Source organism: Cibotium barometz, chromosome 9, assembly GCF_041138505.1.
Source record: "Cibotium barometz isolate CiBa-2024 chromosome 9, ASM4113850v1, whole genome shotgun sequence".
Lineage (NCBI taxonomy): Eukaryota > Viridiplantae > Streptophyta > Polypodiopsida > Cyatheales > Cibotiaceae > Cibotium > Cibotium barometz.
The window spans coordinates 36,326,706-36,344,545 of NC_141054.1; the positions used below are offsets into that span (position 1 = coordinate 36,326,706).

The 17,840-nt window shown below is 47.1% G+C and overlaps 2 protein-coding genes across 4 annotated transcripts in view; both read left to right on the forward strand.

The window, feature by feature from the left end:
* Positions 1-17,840, forward strand: part of LOC147635528 (serine/threonine-protein kinase VIK-like) — a 141,601-nt gene that overhangs the window by 113,737 nt on the left and 10,024 nt on the right. The window lies entirely within an intron of this gene.
* Positions 727-5,974, forward strand: LOC147635529 (uncharacterized). The gene is made up of 4 exons (XM_086803243.1): positions 727-1,852; positions 1,979-2,113; positions 2,234-4,888; positions 5,192-5,974. The coding sequence occupies exons 1-4, from the start codon at positions 902-904 to the stop codon at positions 5,972-5,974; spliced, it is 4,524 nt and encodes a 1,507-aa protein (XP_086659369.1). The 5' UTR covers positions 727-901.

Below are 17,840 nucleotides of genomic sequence, written 5' to 3' on the forward strand. Positions count from 1 at the left end.
CACAAGATGCACTTACTTGACCAAGAGATTGTGTACTTGAGAATGAATTGTTGTGTTACATTACATTGAAATAACCCTTTATATAGGTCCAAGTACCATATGGGCTTTGCCTTTGCATGTGGGATAACTCCTAGCCTTCACCACATTCATCCACATCCCTTTGACCTTGTCTATGATATGACATAGATCACTTTTTCTAACAAGGCCGTGCACATGGTTGCAAGCATATGAGTCCATGGCTTGGGAGAGATGCACATACACAGTTCTTGCTTGGAAGACCTTTAAGAGTCTTACGGAGGATCGAAGAGTTGCATCCACTCAGCATCTTAGGGGCTCTCGCATTCGTATTGATCAGATTGATGTAGCTATTCCGCATGAGTGGCTTTTTGGGACCTTTCATAGAGACTATCATCCGAGTTGGCTGGGAGTTTTTTTGAGGATAGGCATACCTCTGGAGGTCATTGCTCTCCCAGGCCAAGAGGATACAAATTTCCTCATTTATTCTATCATGCCTAGTGAGAGATTGAGGAGATGTAGTATGGAGGAGATCATACCAAATACTAGGCTTAGTCCAATGAGGATTGTTGGTCGCTCGGGGAAGCACTGGTTCATTGACCCTTGTCCTCAGATAGTGACTCATGGCTCTTGGTGTTTGTGGCTATATGGTACTGTGTGTGTGTGCGTGTTTTTGTGTGTGTGTGTGTGTGTCAGCCAGCCCGACTCCTGTTCTACAGCAGCGTTCTACAGCAGCAGTACTTCCTCGTCTGCAGCAGCATTAGGGTTTCTACTTCATTTGGGGCTTGTAGCAGATTCGGCCAGTGGTACCGCAGCAAATTCTTGTCTGCACAGCAGCAGTAGGGCTTAGAGCAGTTCTGGGGCTTATAGCAAATTTAAGGTGTGCATGATGGAATCACCTGAGCTGGCCATTTATAAGCGTCGGAAAGCAATGAACACCTCGAATTTGGATGCCATGTCTTTGATTAAGGAATGCCTGCATGAGGATTTCGAAGAAGCAAGATGTGCTTGGGAAGGACCTGCTCCAGTCACAGAAGTGCGTATTCCGGTGCAGGAGCTCATGGATCCGGTTGCGCAGTATGCATTGAATGCGGTGATTCTCTTTTTCCCGGGCAAGATGCCTAGTGCACAGGATGTGGGACAATGGGTTGATTTCTTGCTTAAGCGTCAAGCAGTCCGGGGTGTTTATTTTGGAGCAAGAGGATTCTATGAGGTCTTGTTAGCAGACATGGAAGCTAGAGATGCTTTGTTGGAAATGTCTCCCCTCTTCTTCAATACGCAAATGACTCATGTTCTTCCCTGGGCTCTTACTAAAGATTATCAGAGCCTTATTCGACATAAGTGCCCGGTTTGGGTTGAGGTGGTGGATTTTCCTCGTACTTGGCGTCATTTTCTTCCTTTGTATGCTGCTCAATTGGGCAAAGTGATTTGCCCCCCGAAGTTGGATGCCAATACAAATCGTTTTTGTATTCTATGGGACACTGATCTTCCTGCTCCTACGGGCATTACCGTTGATTCTGGGGACGCAGTGGTCGGAAAGCGACCATTCAAGCTTAAATGGGGGAAATTTGCCAATTCCTGTTTTCGCTGTGGCAAATTTGGTCATATGCAATCTGAATGTTCTCAACCAAATCTACAACCCCCTCCTTCGGCTGTCCCTACCCCTCAGACTCCTCCTCCAGCGAAATCTTCCCCTGAGGCACAATCTAAAGGTGCTTCCGCATCCACATCAACAACTGGACTAAATAAAGGTAAAGGGAAGCAATCTCAAATGCCAAGTGTTCCTGCTTCCCCGAACATCAAAGACAAGGGCAAAGAGAAGCTTCCTGCTACTCAGGCATGGATAGTACCCAAGAAAACTGTCAAAGCACGTACTCTACCATCTTCTCGCAATTATGTGCCCCCCTTGAAGAATGTTGCTTAGCAAAAACTGCCTTGTAATGATAACTCTTCCTTGGCTCAGGCCTGGGATAAAGTTGTTCGATCTTATAAGGAAGTAGTCACAGGGGGCACCGCTTCAACGTCGGATGGCCATCACTTGTTTCCTCCACATTCGAGTTTTGATTTGGCAGCTGATGTTTCCGCGACAGATGCGGATGTGCCCATGGGCACGAGTTCTTAAGCTTTCTGTTGGTTTTCTCGCCCACTGTATATACCATTTAAGATGCATAGTTCTATACATTGCATTTCATATAATGTGCGCGGATTATGCAATCAGGATAAATGGAGGCTAACCTGGCACTATGTACATACTTGCAAAGCAGATATTGTTGTTCTTCAAGAGCATAATCAGCATAATTTTGCCGGACAAACTTCCTATTTTGCGGGATATTGGATAGCTTATGCAGGATCCGCTGGATACTCTGGAGTGCTGATGCTTGTTCGCCATGAATTATTTCCCATGGTGGTATTCAATGATCCAGCTGGCAGATGGATGGTCATTCAATGTATTATCAATGGGGAAGTTTTTGAGTTTGGTGGTGTGTATGCATACACAGCCTCTACTGACGGGGCTCGTTTGTGGCATGCCATCTCCTCTTATTGTTGGCGTTCTAATGCATTTCTTTGTGGCGATTTTAATAATGCTCCAAATCATGTGGATAATACTACTGGACATTCTCACATGCTTCATGTGGAACGACAAGCTTGGGATCTCTTTCAGCACACATGTAATGCCTTGGATTTGTGGCCTCTGTTGCAAGCCAATGATCCAGGATTCACATTTCAGCATAACGCTCGATCAATGTATCGTGCTCGTCTGGACCGATGGTATCTCTTTCAGAGGCAGCAGTATGATGATTTTGTATGTGATATGTGGATTGATTACTCCTTGTGTCTCTCGGATCATGCTCCGATATGCTTGAAAATACAATTCGGTTCATGTTCTGCCAATGATTCATTAACTAGAAAGAGACTTCTGCATGTCAATAATGCTTATCTTAAGCATGAGGTTTTTCGCAATCTGATTGTGGATATTATTTCGCCATTGATCTCTCAAATGCATGTTGATATGGACACAGCATGGTTTCGTTTTGTTATGCGGGTTCAATGTGTGATCCAGGATTATGGCAGACACTATTTATCGCATTTCAGAGAGCAAGTTCAACAGGCCAAAGGCACTTGTCAAAGTTTGATGCATCTGGCTAACACTTCATCTCTTACTGAAATCCAGATGACAGAGTTGCTTTCTGCTCGTGCTTTGTTGCATCGTAATGATGAGAGAAAATTGGCAAAGTGGCAGACTAGAGCTCGCCAAAAGGCTATAGCGGATAAAGGATGCACTTCTAAACAATTCTTTCGTCATCTACATCTTTCTAGGCAGTCTCAAACTATTAAGAGGATTAAACTCCCGACTGGTGATTGGACTACCTCTCGTGTGGGGCTTGCACGGGCCATGGAATCTCATTATGGCAAGATTTTTGAGGCCTCTTCTCTCACGCAGGAAGGTCGACAGGCTCGTCGCTTGTTTTTATCTCAAGTTGCTCCGATTTTATCGGCCCAACAGGCTCAGCTTTTGGAAGCCGCCTTCACGGAGACAGAATTGTATGCCAGTTTGTGTGATTTGGGCCGTTGGAAATCTCCCGGTTGGGATGGCCTTACTGTAGCATTTTTCTTGTCGTTTTGGCACTACCTGGACCAACCACTATTGTTAATGATAAACAGGGCATGGGAGCAACAGGTTTTGCCTTCATCTTGGAAAGAAGGCTTGCTCAAGTTGATTCCAAAGCAAGCACTTTGTGAAGAGTTCTCACAATGGAGGCCGATTACGCTCATGCCTGTGGTTTATAAATTGCTGGCTAAAATGCTTGTCAATAGACTTAAAGGGTTTTTGCATGATGGTTTGCATCCATCTCAGTATGGCTTCATTCCACGAAGGCAAATTACTGATAATCTAGCAAATGTCATCATTGGCATGGAGTATGCGAAATACACTCGACAAGATGTATTGGTCATGCAGGTTGACATTGAAAAGGCATTTGACACTGTTCTTTGGGATTACATTGCAGATACCATGCTTCGGCTGGGATTTGGGCCTAAGCTATCCTCTGTGGTTTATTTCTTGTTTGCTGACAGTACCTCTGCCGGTTTGTTGGATGGTTTTCTCACAGATCCTTGGCATTTGGGACGTTCAGTAAGGCAAGGTTGTCCTCTCAGTGCTTTGCTTTATGCGATTGCTACTCATCCCCTGCTTATGTATTTGGAGTCTTTGACTTCGTCTGGAAGATTGCAGGGCCTGAAATTACCCTCTGGGAAACATTTTATTGGGCAAGCTTATGCAGATGATTCTCTCTTTATGCCTCGCAATCACCAAGATGATGTGGAACAAATTATGCACACTCTTCATTTGTTTGGATTGGCAGCAGGCCTCAAAGTGAATTTTCGTAAATCCAAACTATTGGCTCTGACTGAGTATGATTGGCATAAGCTGCTTTGGCCAGGCGAACTTGTTCCTCCGAACATTATAGTTCGTCATTTGGGTTATCCGCTGGGTTGGACTGTATCGGCTACACGGAAATTGGATTGGGTAGCCGAGCGCTTGCACTCCAAGTTACATTATTGGAAGTTGTCCACTTGGCCGCTTCATGTGCGTCTTAGAATTGTGCAATGCATTCTTGTAGCTTATGTGCAGTTTTATCTACCTTTGCTATATTGGTCTCAATCCCGCTTGAAGTCCCTTATGTCAAGTATATTGGCGCATTTCTGGCGCACTTCATCTCGTGGAAAGGGCCTCAGATTGTTATCCATGGACAAGTTATGCTCTCCTAAGCGCCTTGGAGGGCTGAATATTTTGGATTTGAGACGTCATGTTTTGGCTAGGAAAGCTATGCTTTTGCCGGTTTTGTTGGACCAGCAGCAACCCTGGACTCTCATGGTGTCCCATTTGTGTCGGCATATTGTCACTCCATTCTATGGTCATTGGCAACCCACATACTGGGATCTTATATGTGGAAAACTTGAAGGACACATTCCGGGATGTCCTTTCACTTCTTCTCTCATTATTGATTGGAAGGAAGTTACTTCACATATGATATGGCATGGTTCCCGATCTTTGATGGGCAATTCCCTGCGGCTAGAGAGTTTGCATTGGAGTCGTGTATTTTCTTCCACTTTGGTTGACCGTTCACCTCGTCAGGCATATTTTCTATCTCAAAAAGGAATATGTCAGATACATCAGGTGGTGGATGACACTGGTCAGGTTCTTTCCTTCTCTGTTGCGGCGGATCGTTTTCAATTGGGATCCCATTATTCTCATCTTTGGAGAGAAATTCAGCGGATGATAGCTGATATTTCTTCTTTACCTCGCTTGAATGTGGATTCCCGTCTTTCTGATTGGAATCTTGGAACCACTGCTATGAAATGTATTTCAGCTGGGACAGTTTATGCCCTCTTGCAATCGGATGCATGGATAGTCAGACATGGTAATCAGCTATGGTCTCTCTCCAAATCTTCAATGTGGTGGAAACGTACATTGTTTCGCATTTGGAAAAGTCATCTGCCTCTCAAAGAACGCCTGTTCTTGTGGCGCTGTTTGGTTGGTGCTCTTCCTGTTGGTAGCTTGTTACATGCACGTCATATTGCGCCTTCACGTTGTGTCCGATGTAAAGCTACTGAGGATACTGTCCCACATTTACTGTGGGGTTGCGTATGCTCCAGATCGTTCATTCGCCGGGTCTCGACTGCTCTTCGCCTTCGTTTCCCTTCGGGCATTTTTCACAGACGGTTTTGGCTTTTTGGGGTGTTACAAGCATCACAGTCTCAGTTTGCTGTATTTTTCAGCTGGGTCCGATTCTGGGTCTTTTGGACCATATGGCATGTTCGGAACAACCTCATGTTCCAAGCCAATGACATTGATCCCTTCCATTACTTCAAGTTCTCGCTTGGTCACGCGCTTCATTTTGCTTATGATGCTGGGGACATCACTCTTGATGCTTATAGGATTTACTTTGATTGCTTCTAGGTAGTGAAGCCTATGGTTACTCTTCTTTTTCTGGGTTTTCCTCGCTTAGAGGTTTCCCACTTGTAAATAAATCAAGGATTTACAAAAAAAAAAGTTTGTGGCTATATGGTGGCAGTCCTATCAGATATCTTTAGTGGGATCCAGGAGAGTGGGAGTGGATTGATGCCTTCGATCCTTTGAAAAGCCTTCCTTTTTTGAGTTTCACTGTTCGGAATACCAAGCTTCTCCTCACTCGACAGATGCATAGGATCCCTACTCTCAAGCAGCCTCATTGGGAGAGCTATGATATTTCTCCAGTGATACAGCGCAGATATTGGCAGACTTTGGCACTCATATAGAAGGAGCCAGATCTCTCATTTCTTTTGGTTATTCTTACATGGTAGTCTCCCCACCAATCAGTGGAGATCACTTTTTTTTTTTCCAGAAAGGAGACTTCTATTAAGTATGAAAAAATTTTACAAAATGGAGATTTCACACCAAGAAAGGTGGAGATCTCAACCAATCAGGAGCCCTGTGCTGACAATAGGGTCCCGAATGAGAGGACGTGAAAAAGATACCAATGTCCCACTCTCTCATAAACTGGCCACGCTTCCTCTCCGCAGCCCTCAAAGATCCCTGGATTCTGGCCCAGGTAGCCATGATGGTGTGAATAATATCACTCCAAATCCTGCAAAGACACTGAGAAACAAGAACGGGAGTACCCTCAAATGGCCTCAGTGCATCTAGCCTTCTAGATATTCTACTGAGATGCTAGCAATAATCTCCCACCAAGAACTATCTAACCTCTGTGCCGGAGGGACAAAGTGTGAAAGTGGCAAATCCTGAAGACAACACTGCCGAGCAACTCCTTGCCTAACCATAATGGCCAAGCTCCTGTCAATCCCCTCGAACCTCAGCTGAGGCCCAGACTATGTCAACCAAATGATAGAACCAAAAGAAATGATAGCATCCCTCTTAATCCTACCAAAGAGGTGCGCAATCGCAGACCAAACCCTCTGTGCTTCCTTGCATTCCCATAAACAATGGTAAATTGACTCCGAAACTCCTGCACATCTAGGGCATGCTGGGCAAGCACCAGTGATTGGTGGCCAGACCACCATGAAGGGAAACCCAGATAAAGGAGGAAATCTGTGGCTTCCTATAAGAATGCCACAATCTCCGCCAAAATACCCTCTGAATGTCAATCGAAATGCTGTAAGACTCCCAATGGGGTCTAAGAGTAGGGACACTCTCAATGTGTGCCAAGATAAGATGTCTGGCATTCCGCACCGTATAACTGAAAAAAGGCATGCTTTTCAAGGGGTTACAAGCATCCTTCCACACCCACTCACCGGGGTCCCAATGCAAATGTCTGATAGGGCAGCCACTGTACAACCAAAGGCTAACACTCTTTGTGATCATCCCTGGGGGGGGGGGGGGGGGGGGGGGGGGGTCAACAAAGACATGAATAGGATCCTGCAAAATTGGCTGCAACCTGATGCTCAGTGCCTTAGCAAGAATCTTATATGCAGTCCCAAGTAAGGTGATAGGTCTCCACTGGCCAATCAATGTCTTATCCCCGCTCTTAGGAATAAGATAAATAAGCCCCTCAGTGAGAGAAGAAGGCATAGAACCTATATCCCACATCTCCTACAAAGCCGATGTTATCTCAACCCCAATCTCATCCCAAAAAGTAGTGAAAAAAATAGGGGAGAGGCCATCCTCCCCTGGACACTTACCATGAGGTAAGGCATGAAGATCATGACTGAACTCTTGCATAGAAAAAGGGGCATCCAGAGCGGCACACATCTCCTCAGTAATCAAATGTGGCAATGCATTCCAAACCTTCCTCTGGCCCTATGTCTCAAATCAGAATGCGGCTCAGCACTAAGAAGCTGGCAATAGAAATCGGTGGCAATCTGTCTAACCATAAGAGGATCTGAGTGAAGAGTGCCATGTGAATCCTACAACTGCCTGACACTATCTCTGGCATGAGATGGGCCGTGAGAAGCAAAGAAATGTTTGTTACATCTGCTGTTGGAAATAAGTGCACACTAGGTGTACTATTTCTCTAGTCTAGTTTCAGTTGAGTCTTTGTGTCTTGAGTCTAGTGCCATGTGGCACCTCTACATTTATCCCATAAGTGAGTCTACTCAATCTTGTACTTCTCACCTATAAATTGTAGGTGTCACATCAATAATCATCAATCTTGTGTCTTGTCTACACTCATCTCAAGGTAACTCTTTGTCTTTCATTTGTTTGTGTTCTTGTTTCATTTCTAGTCTGCTCTTGCTTTCATATTTCCTACATGGTATCAGAGCCATGGTTTTAGGGTTTCCCTGTCTTTTCTCTCCAAGCTGTCCCACTCAATTCAGCGCAGCCCATTGGTGTTTGCTTGGTTCAATTCTCTCTCTCGTTTTGATCTGTTCGGTGCAAAGCCTCCATCGCCATGGACCTCAGGACACGGAAGGCATGCGCTCTAACACATGGGCCTCTCTCTCTGGCATGCACCAACCTCTCTCTCTCTATCAAGCGATGGCGAATCAAGAAACCCCTACTACTGTCGGGACAGTGGTAGGAGGAGCTCCGACATCAGCGTCAGCATCCTCACGGGCAGCTGCTGGTCGCCATTATTCTGCCCGCCACAGAATTCTGACCGCCCCTGTTTTCCATCAGTTCTGCCTCGCCATACTCCAGTTCAAGGGTTCCTGTTTCTTCCTGACGATGTTCTTCATCTACTCCATCAGCATAAGGCTCTTCATTATGGTGCGAATCTTTTCCTTCAGCTGGGCAACTCTTTCTCTCGATGGCATCTCTCTAGGTGCAGCCCGTGCTGCCCCTACCCTCATCGCTGCCCTGATCTTCCCCTTCGTTTTTTCACATAGCGGCAACCTCTACAGCAGCAGCTCAAGGCACAATTTCAGATCTGCCTGCCCATGTCAGGCCCATGCATCTCTACCTTCTCTCTCTCTACTGCCGGCGGCCTGTCCTCTAGTATTACACATGCAGCAGCTACCCCGCACTCTCTTCTTCATCAACATGTCTTCTCAAGTCGTGGACCTCCTGGACATTCAACTCATGCAACAACTCGTCATTTTTGGATCTCTGGTCTTCTCGACATCAGCTCAACACCTCCTTTTGTGAAGGCAAACTCCAATGCTGATTTTGGACCTGATTTGCAACATCTGTGCAAAGGGCATTTTCCCCTTTCCTCTTCATCTTCACATGTGGGTTAGCTGTCCATTGGACCAGCCAGACCTGCAGCAGCAAATTTAAAGCAGAAATCCAGTGTATGTTGTGTTCTATTTTCAGTTTACTTTCTATCTCTTGAAAAATTAAAAATCTCAGTTCTGAATTTACTTCTCTATCTTGTACGGGATTAGACACTGCCAAATATGGTAAGACCTTCCCATCTCTCTCATAATTATCTATGTTTTCATGCTATCTACCACCATTGATCACCAATGATGTAGATCATGGGGTAATATCATGTTTATTTGTCTACATGGACTTATCTTGTCCCTATCCAAGAGGCACCCTTGCATTACCCACTCTAGCAGGAGGATTGACCTTGAGGAGGGATTATCTATCTAGGTCCATCTCTCTATCTATCTACAATCAGTCAGTCTCTCTGTCTATGTGTCTATCTTGTGTGATCTTACAGTCATGACTCATATGTCTCTGACACTCTGTCTATCAGTCTATATGCCTCTCTTTTGTGGATTAGCTACCCACATTCTCTTTGGCATTTTGTCTATGTCCCCATTTATCTTCTATTTGTCAGTCTCTCTCATGTCTATATGAAAGTCTATCTCTCTGTGGGACCACTCTACTGGCTGATTGTCTCTCTCTCTGTCTGTCTATGATCCACTCTTGTCCCTACCCTTGTGGACCCATATGAGGATATCACTTGAGGAGGGGTGTCTCAGGATCTTTTGTCTCTCATGTCTTGTCTCTCAGTCTATCAGTCTTTATGTCTGTCTTCTAGTCTTGTCCATCTTGTCTTCTAGCTTGTCTCTCAATCCTTGTCTAGTCTCTCTGTCTTGGTCTTATCTTTTGTCATGTCATAGTCTTGTCTTTTTGTCTTCCTCCTAGTGTCCACTTAAGGAGGGTGTTGGAAATAAGTGCACACTAGGTGTACTATTTCTCTAGTCTAGTTTCAGTTGAGTCTTTGTGTCTTGAGTCTAGTGCCATGTGGCACCTCTACATTTATCCCATAAGTGAGTCTACTCAATCTTGTACTTCTCACCTATAAATTGTAGGTGTCACATCAATAATCATCAATCTTGTGTCTTGTCTACACTCATCTCAAGGTAACTCTTTGTCTTTCATTTGTTTGTGTTCTTGTTTCATTTCTAGTCTGCTCTTGCTTTCATATTTCCTACATCTGCCACCCATCTGTGTCCAAAAGGATTCCTGGGCATGGAAATGGTACTCCGCGCACTGCTCAAGAGAGTGATGAAGTTCTGCTCTAACAGTACATGAAGAATCTACAACCCATTGAGCATGAGGATGTTTCTCGTGCTCTTTCTGCAAGGCAGCCAATCTACGTCTAATAGCCCTTTCTAAGTCCAAGGCCTCTTGCCTCTTAGACAGGGCACATGTGTGATAAAAGCCACTAATATCACAGAGAGCAGAGGCCAGCTTTGAGAGGCCTGTAAGAAGTCATGAGATCTCCAAATATCAAGCATATGACGCGATAGTTCTGCATCTGAAAACAAATGATCAAGGATGCGTACATTCCATGGCAATTCGGATCTCTAATACATAAAACCACTGGGCAATGATCCGATTTGGAGGTGCCTGTAGCAATCAAAGTATGTCCACCTTTGTCAAGCACCCAATCATCCACATAAAATCTGTCTAACCGTGCATAGATACATCCTACATCTCTTCTCCTGTTAGACCATGAATAAAGAAGAGTGGATGGACTCCTCAAAATGTCATCCTCATGCCAACAATCTCTACCATGAATGGAGAGTATAAATCTCTCCCAAGACGATCTTTCAAGAGGATGCACCAAGCCCTCATGTCCACCTCATCTCAACCCCACCAATAATCCAATGGTCGGCAAGAGGCATCAATGTAGTGAGAGATTTTCAAAAGGCAATCCTCTCACCTCTATGGTTAGGAGCATAGAGGTTGAGAATACCAATGCGTGTAGTACCCTACATAAGAAGGATCCACTGTGCTCTCGCCGGCAAAATGACACCATGTCCAATGATGCAAGGCAAGATCAAAGCTGAAACAGAGATACAAACACCACCCTTGGTACCAACAGCCGGTGACCAAAAGGTGTGTCCCGAGAGAAGCTTGCCTGATCTCCCACACTCACTAGCATCCAGTTTATGCTCTTGCAAGAGCAATATATCCATAGGTCCACCTGTGAGACTGCACAATGAAGCTGGGTTTTTACAATGTGTTTCCGTCGACGCGGAAAAAAACCCCCAGGACCCTGAATGTTCCAAGAGACAATCCTCATAAAGACTCAGAGTAGGAACGACCAGATCTCGTGGTCGACGAAGGACCCCCTTTAGAGGCGGAAGTACGTCTCGCATAGGTAAGGGAGGGAAAATCTGACGATGTAAACCTTACCTCTCTCTCCCACTCTGGGGAAAAGCCAGGGCTAGTCCTCAGAACTGGAGAGGTACCATGACAATGCGAATGTGCAACATCATCCTCAAGGGTACAATCATCCTGTAAAACTGTAATGCAGCATCCTCTTGTGAGGGATCCAAATCATGTGCCTGCAAGGCCTCATCCTCCAAAAAAGGATCAACATCCTGTGAGGCAAGAGCTGCATAGGGGTTAGGGTGCTCCACAGGGGGTGTGGGTGAAGGGGTAGGTACGGGGGTCCGAGGGTGCCTGCCATCCCTAACCACAACCCAACGCTGTGTGGTCTGCTGTGGCAAAGGAGCAGCTAGAGTCTCGGCATATGCAGAAGGCCTCTGATGGGCAGGACCACGCCGCCTCCTAGCATGGCCCCTCGATCTGGGACAATCTCTAGCAATGTGACCCTGTCGACAACAAATCCGGTACTGGTCAGGTCTGCCTGCAATCTCCATCCTCTGGCGGAAATGAGAGGTCTCTGAAGCATTACATGATCATTAGTAATCGATGGATCAGAAACAAGCACAAGGACCCGGGGTACACCATCAAGAGTGGTGGTAACGGCCGCGGAAGCTAAGGCAAGAGAGCTCGGGAGGATTGGTACCTCTAGAACCTGACCAAAGGATGCCCGTATGGAAACTAAAAGCTTCCAATAGGACCGAGGAAGAGCAGGGAACCGTAGTGAGACCGGGGTAAGGCGTTGATCCTCCACCATTGGATCAAAGCCCACCTGGTATTGGAAGAAAAATTCTTCCTAGGACCAAGAGGAAAGGGGCTGCTAGCCAAAGCCTAAGAAGTAGCTTCTGAAGAATGAAAGTCCACCTGGAAGAAGCCTCAACCAAGTAAACGAGTATCCTGAAAGTGCACAATCAACTCCGAAGGGAGAGCTGCTAGAAGCCATTCACGGGCCTGCGAACGAGAGGGGTGGGAACCATAAACTCTCGCAACAAGGGTAGTCTGGACCTCAAGGTCAATGTCGTGCTGAATAGAGGTGAGCTCGTCTTGTGAAAAATTGATGATTCTCCCGGCCAGTGGGGGTGATGAGAGATTGGCTGCGGCAGAAAAAGCCATAAGACTAATCAAGAAAAGTGGGCGGCCGACTTGAATCCAGATAAAATAGCTGCAGCAGAGGAAGGGGGGCAAAGGCGGGGAGCGAAGCAAGGGCAAAGGGGCAGGCAGGGGCAGCAGAGGGGTAGGCGGGGATTGAAGAAGGTAGGGGCGGGCAGCAAAGGGGGAGGCGGGGCTTAGCGACCTTGCTGCAAAAGCTTCTTACGCCATTCTCTCAGGGCCATCCATTACAGAATAAGGCGACGTGGCTTGCTCCCTGGAGACACACATATTAAAGTCTCCCATCACAAAGCAAGGATGAGAGATTGAAAGAGCACACAAGTCATTCCACAGCAAACGGCGTGCACGAGCATTATTTGGAGCATACACCCCTAACAACCATAAAGGCGTATCATCCCAAACAATCTGTATCACTAGAAATCTTCCATGAACATCTTGAATCACAAGAGAAGGCTAAAACTGCGAACGAACAGCAAACATAACACCTGACTGCGAAGCAGGATGTCCGCTGTAGAAAACATGAAACCCCTTATATACATAGGCTTTGCCAGCCACCTTATGCTGGCTATGTTCAACTACACACAAAACATCCCAACCATGACAAAAAGTTGTACGCCAAAGCCTAAACTGCTTTTGGCGCGAAGAAATACCCTTTACATTCCATTGTACAATTTTCATAAGCCTTCCCAGAAAAGGAATCAACAAGGCTGTGTACTAGGCCCAGGATAATCTGCCAAATCACGAACCTTTTGAAGCATTGCATTTTTAGACATGGTATTTGTGATCTTAGACTACCCTTGGAGTTCCCGAGCAATGACCATCCCATGGCGAGATGACCTCACCCTTCGAACCAAACACAAGAGGCAATTGTTGTTGTGCTTCTTTTGTTAGGCGACTTCTAATAGGATAGCGTTCTACTCTATCCACCCCAAGAGCCCCTGTACCCTGAGAAAGTTGGCCTCCCGGCCTCTCAATCCTGGTCTGTTGGAATGTTGGAGAGAATGCAGAGGAAAGTTCTCAGGTACCTTCTCCGGAGTTTGCACGTTTGCTGCAGATCACTGGGTGAGCTTCTGCAAGAATATGTGAAGGCAAATAGCGTGCAAATGGTTGCAGTAGATAATGGCGGTGTGGCTGATGTATGCATGGAGACTCCTTTGTTGCTACAACAGCTAGCAGATTTTCATGATCGTGCTGCTATCTTCTTCTTTACTAGGCGTATTCCGTTGTTGCCTCGTCTTAGAGCATGGTTGGGCCGCTTGGTGTCGCTTGAGGCACTTGAGGAGATTTATGATGGTCCGAGAGGCTTTTATGAAATACTTTTTCGCACTTCGGAAGCCCGTAGGGAAGTCTTGGAGCAGGTGCCACTCTTTTTGGATGGGCAGTTGGTTCATGTGGTTCCGTGGAAGCCTATGGTAGAGTACCAAGATATGTTGCGCCAGGCTTGCCCAGTTTGGGTTGAAGTGAAACAATTCCCACCAATGTTTTGGCGTGTTTTACCAAGTCTCATGCGAGGTATCGGTGATGTCTTGGTGGTGCCTCGAATGACATCTAGAAACTGAAATCGTCTATGCATGTTGTGGGATACTGGGAGACCTAGGCCGATACATTTGCGTGTCAATATGGATGGGCTGCAACCTTTAATGTATGAATTGAGGTGGGATACATTTGTTGACCACTGTTTCAAATGTGGTGAGATGGGCCACTTTGTCTCCGAATGTCCTAAGAAAGAACAAGTTGTTGCTACCAAGGATATCGTTGATGGGCAGTTGCCCGTGGAAGATGAGCATGATGCTCCTTTACATGATGCCCAGCACATGGATGTACATGTGGATGTTCAAAATGAGGTTGAGCAGCCATGGGTGGAAGTACGTGGTAAAAAGACACGATTTGTTGCCCCGCAGGGGGATTTCTCAGATGCTGTTTGGCGGGGGCCTTTGCGTACTCATCAGGGGCCCTTACATACATCTCTCTCTCTCTCTCTCTCTCTCTCTCTCTCTCATGCATTTTGCGTTAATGTGCTTGAGGGCTGTGATTAACCGTATGAAGGCATCCGCTATGTTACATCCAGGGATTGCCTCTTCCCATCTACGCGCAAGACGAGCTACTTGATTCCAAGATCGCCGATGACACGGCAGCATACCTAGCAGGGGACAAGGGGTACCTAGCAAGGGACGAGGGGAACCTCTAGAGATTCGCTGAGCAAATTGAGCACAATGATGACACGACAGAAAACATAAATCCCGGTCTTCCTATGGAGTGACAGTCCCATAGGTAAGACACAGATCCAGGCACGAGCCTCCCTATGAAGTGACAATCCCATAGAGATTTTCACCAGTAATACTACGTGGCACATTTGGAGAGCTCGATGCAGTGAAGCCATCAAAGCCACCCTCACCTCGCCAACGAAGTCCATTTGGAGCATCTGGCTCGATATCATTCATACCCTCCATGGTCAGTGGGGGGAGCTTTAGGGTGGCTCAGACCGCATGCGGAAGCGTCGAGAGGCCTTCCTGAGGATCTGGCGCCACAGTCCCTTTCTTACTAACAATGGTGGTGAGCCCACTTTGCACTATAGACCACTTGTGTGGTTGTTTCCCCTGTCAGAATATGCAGCGGAGATGATGACCAAGCCTGGGAACACAAGAGCAAAAGCAAAAACGCAGGCAGAAAAACAGCACAAGAGAGAGACAGATGTAGGCGTGTAACTCTGCTCTATATACACAAAAAGATCCCGAGATATGATACAAATAAGGCATGGGGGCTGAGGACCTATATATACTCCCCTAGAGGGCAGTCGGCCAGCATCAGGAAAGCCCACGACTGAGGAATATGTCCATGACTGCTGAAAATAGCAGTCGGCCAGCTACAGATGCCTCCGCCTAGACAGAACAAGTCGGCCAGCACCCTGACAGCCCACGACTGATGTAGATCCAGTCGGCCAGCTTCAGAGTGCTCCTAGCATCACCTGGCAGCCCTCCCAAGCCTCAGAAAAATGGGAAAAAATAGGGGAAAAATACGGAGTGTGGGGAAAAATGGGAAAACACCTCATAAGGGCGGGCACACCCACAACAAAGGCCCTGGTGTATGAAACTAGACAGGAGATGACTTCTAACACCCCCTCTCAGCTCCTGGCTGTGTAACCAACCACTGGGAGCTGGGGTGCCGCCTGAGCAAATCCTGAGAGCGACTTCGTGAAGAGGTCCACCGTACTGTCCTCCGTGGAACAGAATTCCAGCAAGATGTCATCAGCAACGATCTGTTCACGAACAAAGTGCCTCTGGATGACCATGGGTTCCTCCAGTGGAAGCCCAAACCTGCAATGTAACCTCCTCCTGCTCCGTAGATTTGCTCCTGGGCCTGAAGTAGATCCCCTCGTGTCCAGATCTCCTCCCCAAACTGAGTCACTCCATCCGCGGAGTCGGACTCCATCCAACAATCCCCCTCCTGTGTAAAAGAGTCTCTGATCCTTCGCATGTCGCAGAAACCACAGGAAACGCAATCCTGCCTCCCAAAGAGACATCCGCAACCATGAGCTCAACCGCCTTATCAGGAAGCTCCCGTCCAATCCGGTGTCCATCAACCAGATCCATGAACCATACAGCTTCTGAATCACAGAGACATCACACTGCTCACAAGGATCAACACCTGTTACGTTGCACAAACAAGTCCTGGAAGCCTGATGAAACCTGTCAACCACCCCCTCTGAATCCGGAACCACAAAGCCTGGAGAAACCACCTCCTTCTGCAAGTAAGCACCTGTCGCCTGCCTGGCTTTCTGAAAGGTCCCCGTGGAAAGAACAACTACTGGAAGTTCTATGTCCCGAACACGACGAGACATCAGAGCATAAGTGACCTGTTTAGCTTCCTCTGACTCACGAACACAAGAACTACCAACATCAGTACTGGAAAGTTCCTGCCAACTGCTGCCATCTACTGGCAACCTATCCACCATCTCGTCCCGGAAAGCCCGCACCTGCAGCGTATCCACACCTGAGTAGCTATTACCACACTGCCACTCATCACAATCTGTACTTCCAAAGAAATCCTCTTCATGGGTGATACCCTGTTGTACAGAGAAGCCAAATGCTGCCATATACCTCTGGCCAGCGTCATGTGCTTTACATGATTGATTACCTGTGGTGTGCAGTTGAGGAAAATAAACGAACGGACCCTGGCGTTGACGCGATCCCACATCTGCGTCTGGGCCTCCCGGTCCTTTCGGGTTGACGGTAACTCCCCTTCCTCTACTTCCGGCCGTGGAACACCAACAACGACGAAATCGGCGAGATCGTAGGACTCCAGAACGGATTCCATCATCACCTTCCATATGCCATAGTTGCTCCCGTCCAACTGACGGTCCACCGGAAACGTGGGGAGTGTCGGGATCTTCACATGTCTCTCGGCCATCTCAAACAGATCTGCCATAGCGGGGATGTACTCTGAAAAGGGTGGGTGGGTGGGAACAAAGAAGAACTGATACCTGCAAGTGGCTGTCCAGCAAATCAGCCCGCCTTCCTCTTGCTTCTCCTCTTCCCGATCAGCCCAAAACAGTCCACCAATCAGCCACAAAAACAGCCCCCTCTTGCTCACACAAATCCCAAGACCTATCTAGAGCCTAGGGCTCTGATACCATGTCAGAATATGCAGCGGAGATGATGACCAAGCCTGGGAACACAAGAGCAAAAGCAAAAACGCAGGCAGAAAAACAGCACAAGAGAGAGACAGATGTAGGCGTGTAACTCTGCTCTATATACACAAGAAGATCCCGAGATATGATACAAATAAGGCATGGGGGCTGAGGACCTATATATACTCCCCTAGAGGGCAGTCGGCCAGCATCAGGAAAGCCCACGACTGAGGAATATGTCCACGACTGCTGAAAATAGCAGTCGGCCAGCTACAGATGCCTCCGCCTAGACAGAACAAGTCGGCCAGCACCCTGACAGCCCACGACTGATGTAGATCCAGTCGGCCAGCTTCAGAGTGCTCCTGGCATCACCTGGCAGCCCTCCCAAGCCTCAAAAAAATGGGAAAAAATAGGGGAAAAATACGGAGTGTGGGGAAAAATGGGAAAACACCTCATAAGGGCGGGCACACCCACAACAAAGGCCCTGGTGTATGAAACTAGACAGGAGATGACTTCTAACATCCCCCTCCCCCCATTGTATGAGATAGCCTTCTCCTCCTAGAGCGGCCAGCCGGAGGACAA

Coding starts and splice junctions, on each gene's coding strand:
- LOC147635529 (XM_086803243.1), top strand. CDS start 902: ATGATGGAATCACCTGAGCTGGCCATTTATAAGCGTCGGAAAGCAATG. Junction 2,114..2,233: donor TTTCCGCGACAGATGCGGAT/GTGCCCATGGGC, acceptor TTATGCAATCAG/GATAAATGGAGGCTAACCTG. Junction 4,889..5,191: donor AGCAACCCTGGACTCTCATG/GTGTCCCATTTG, acceptor CAGATACATCAG/GTGGTGGATGACACTGGTCA.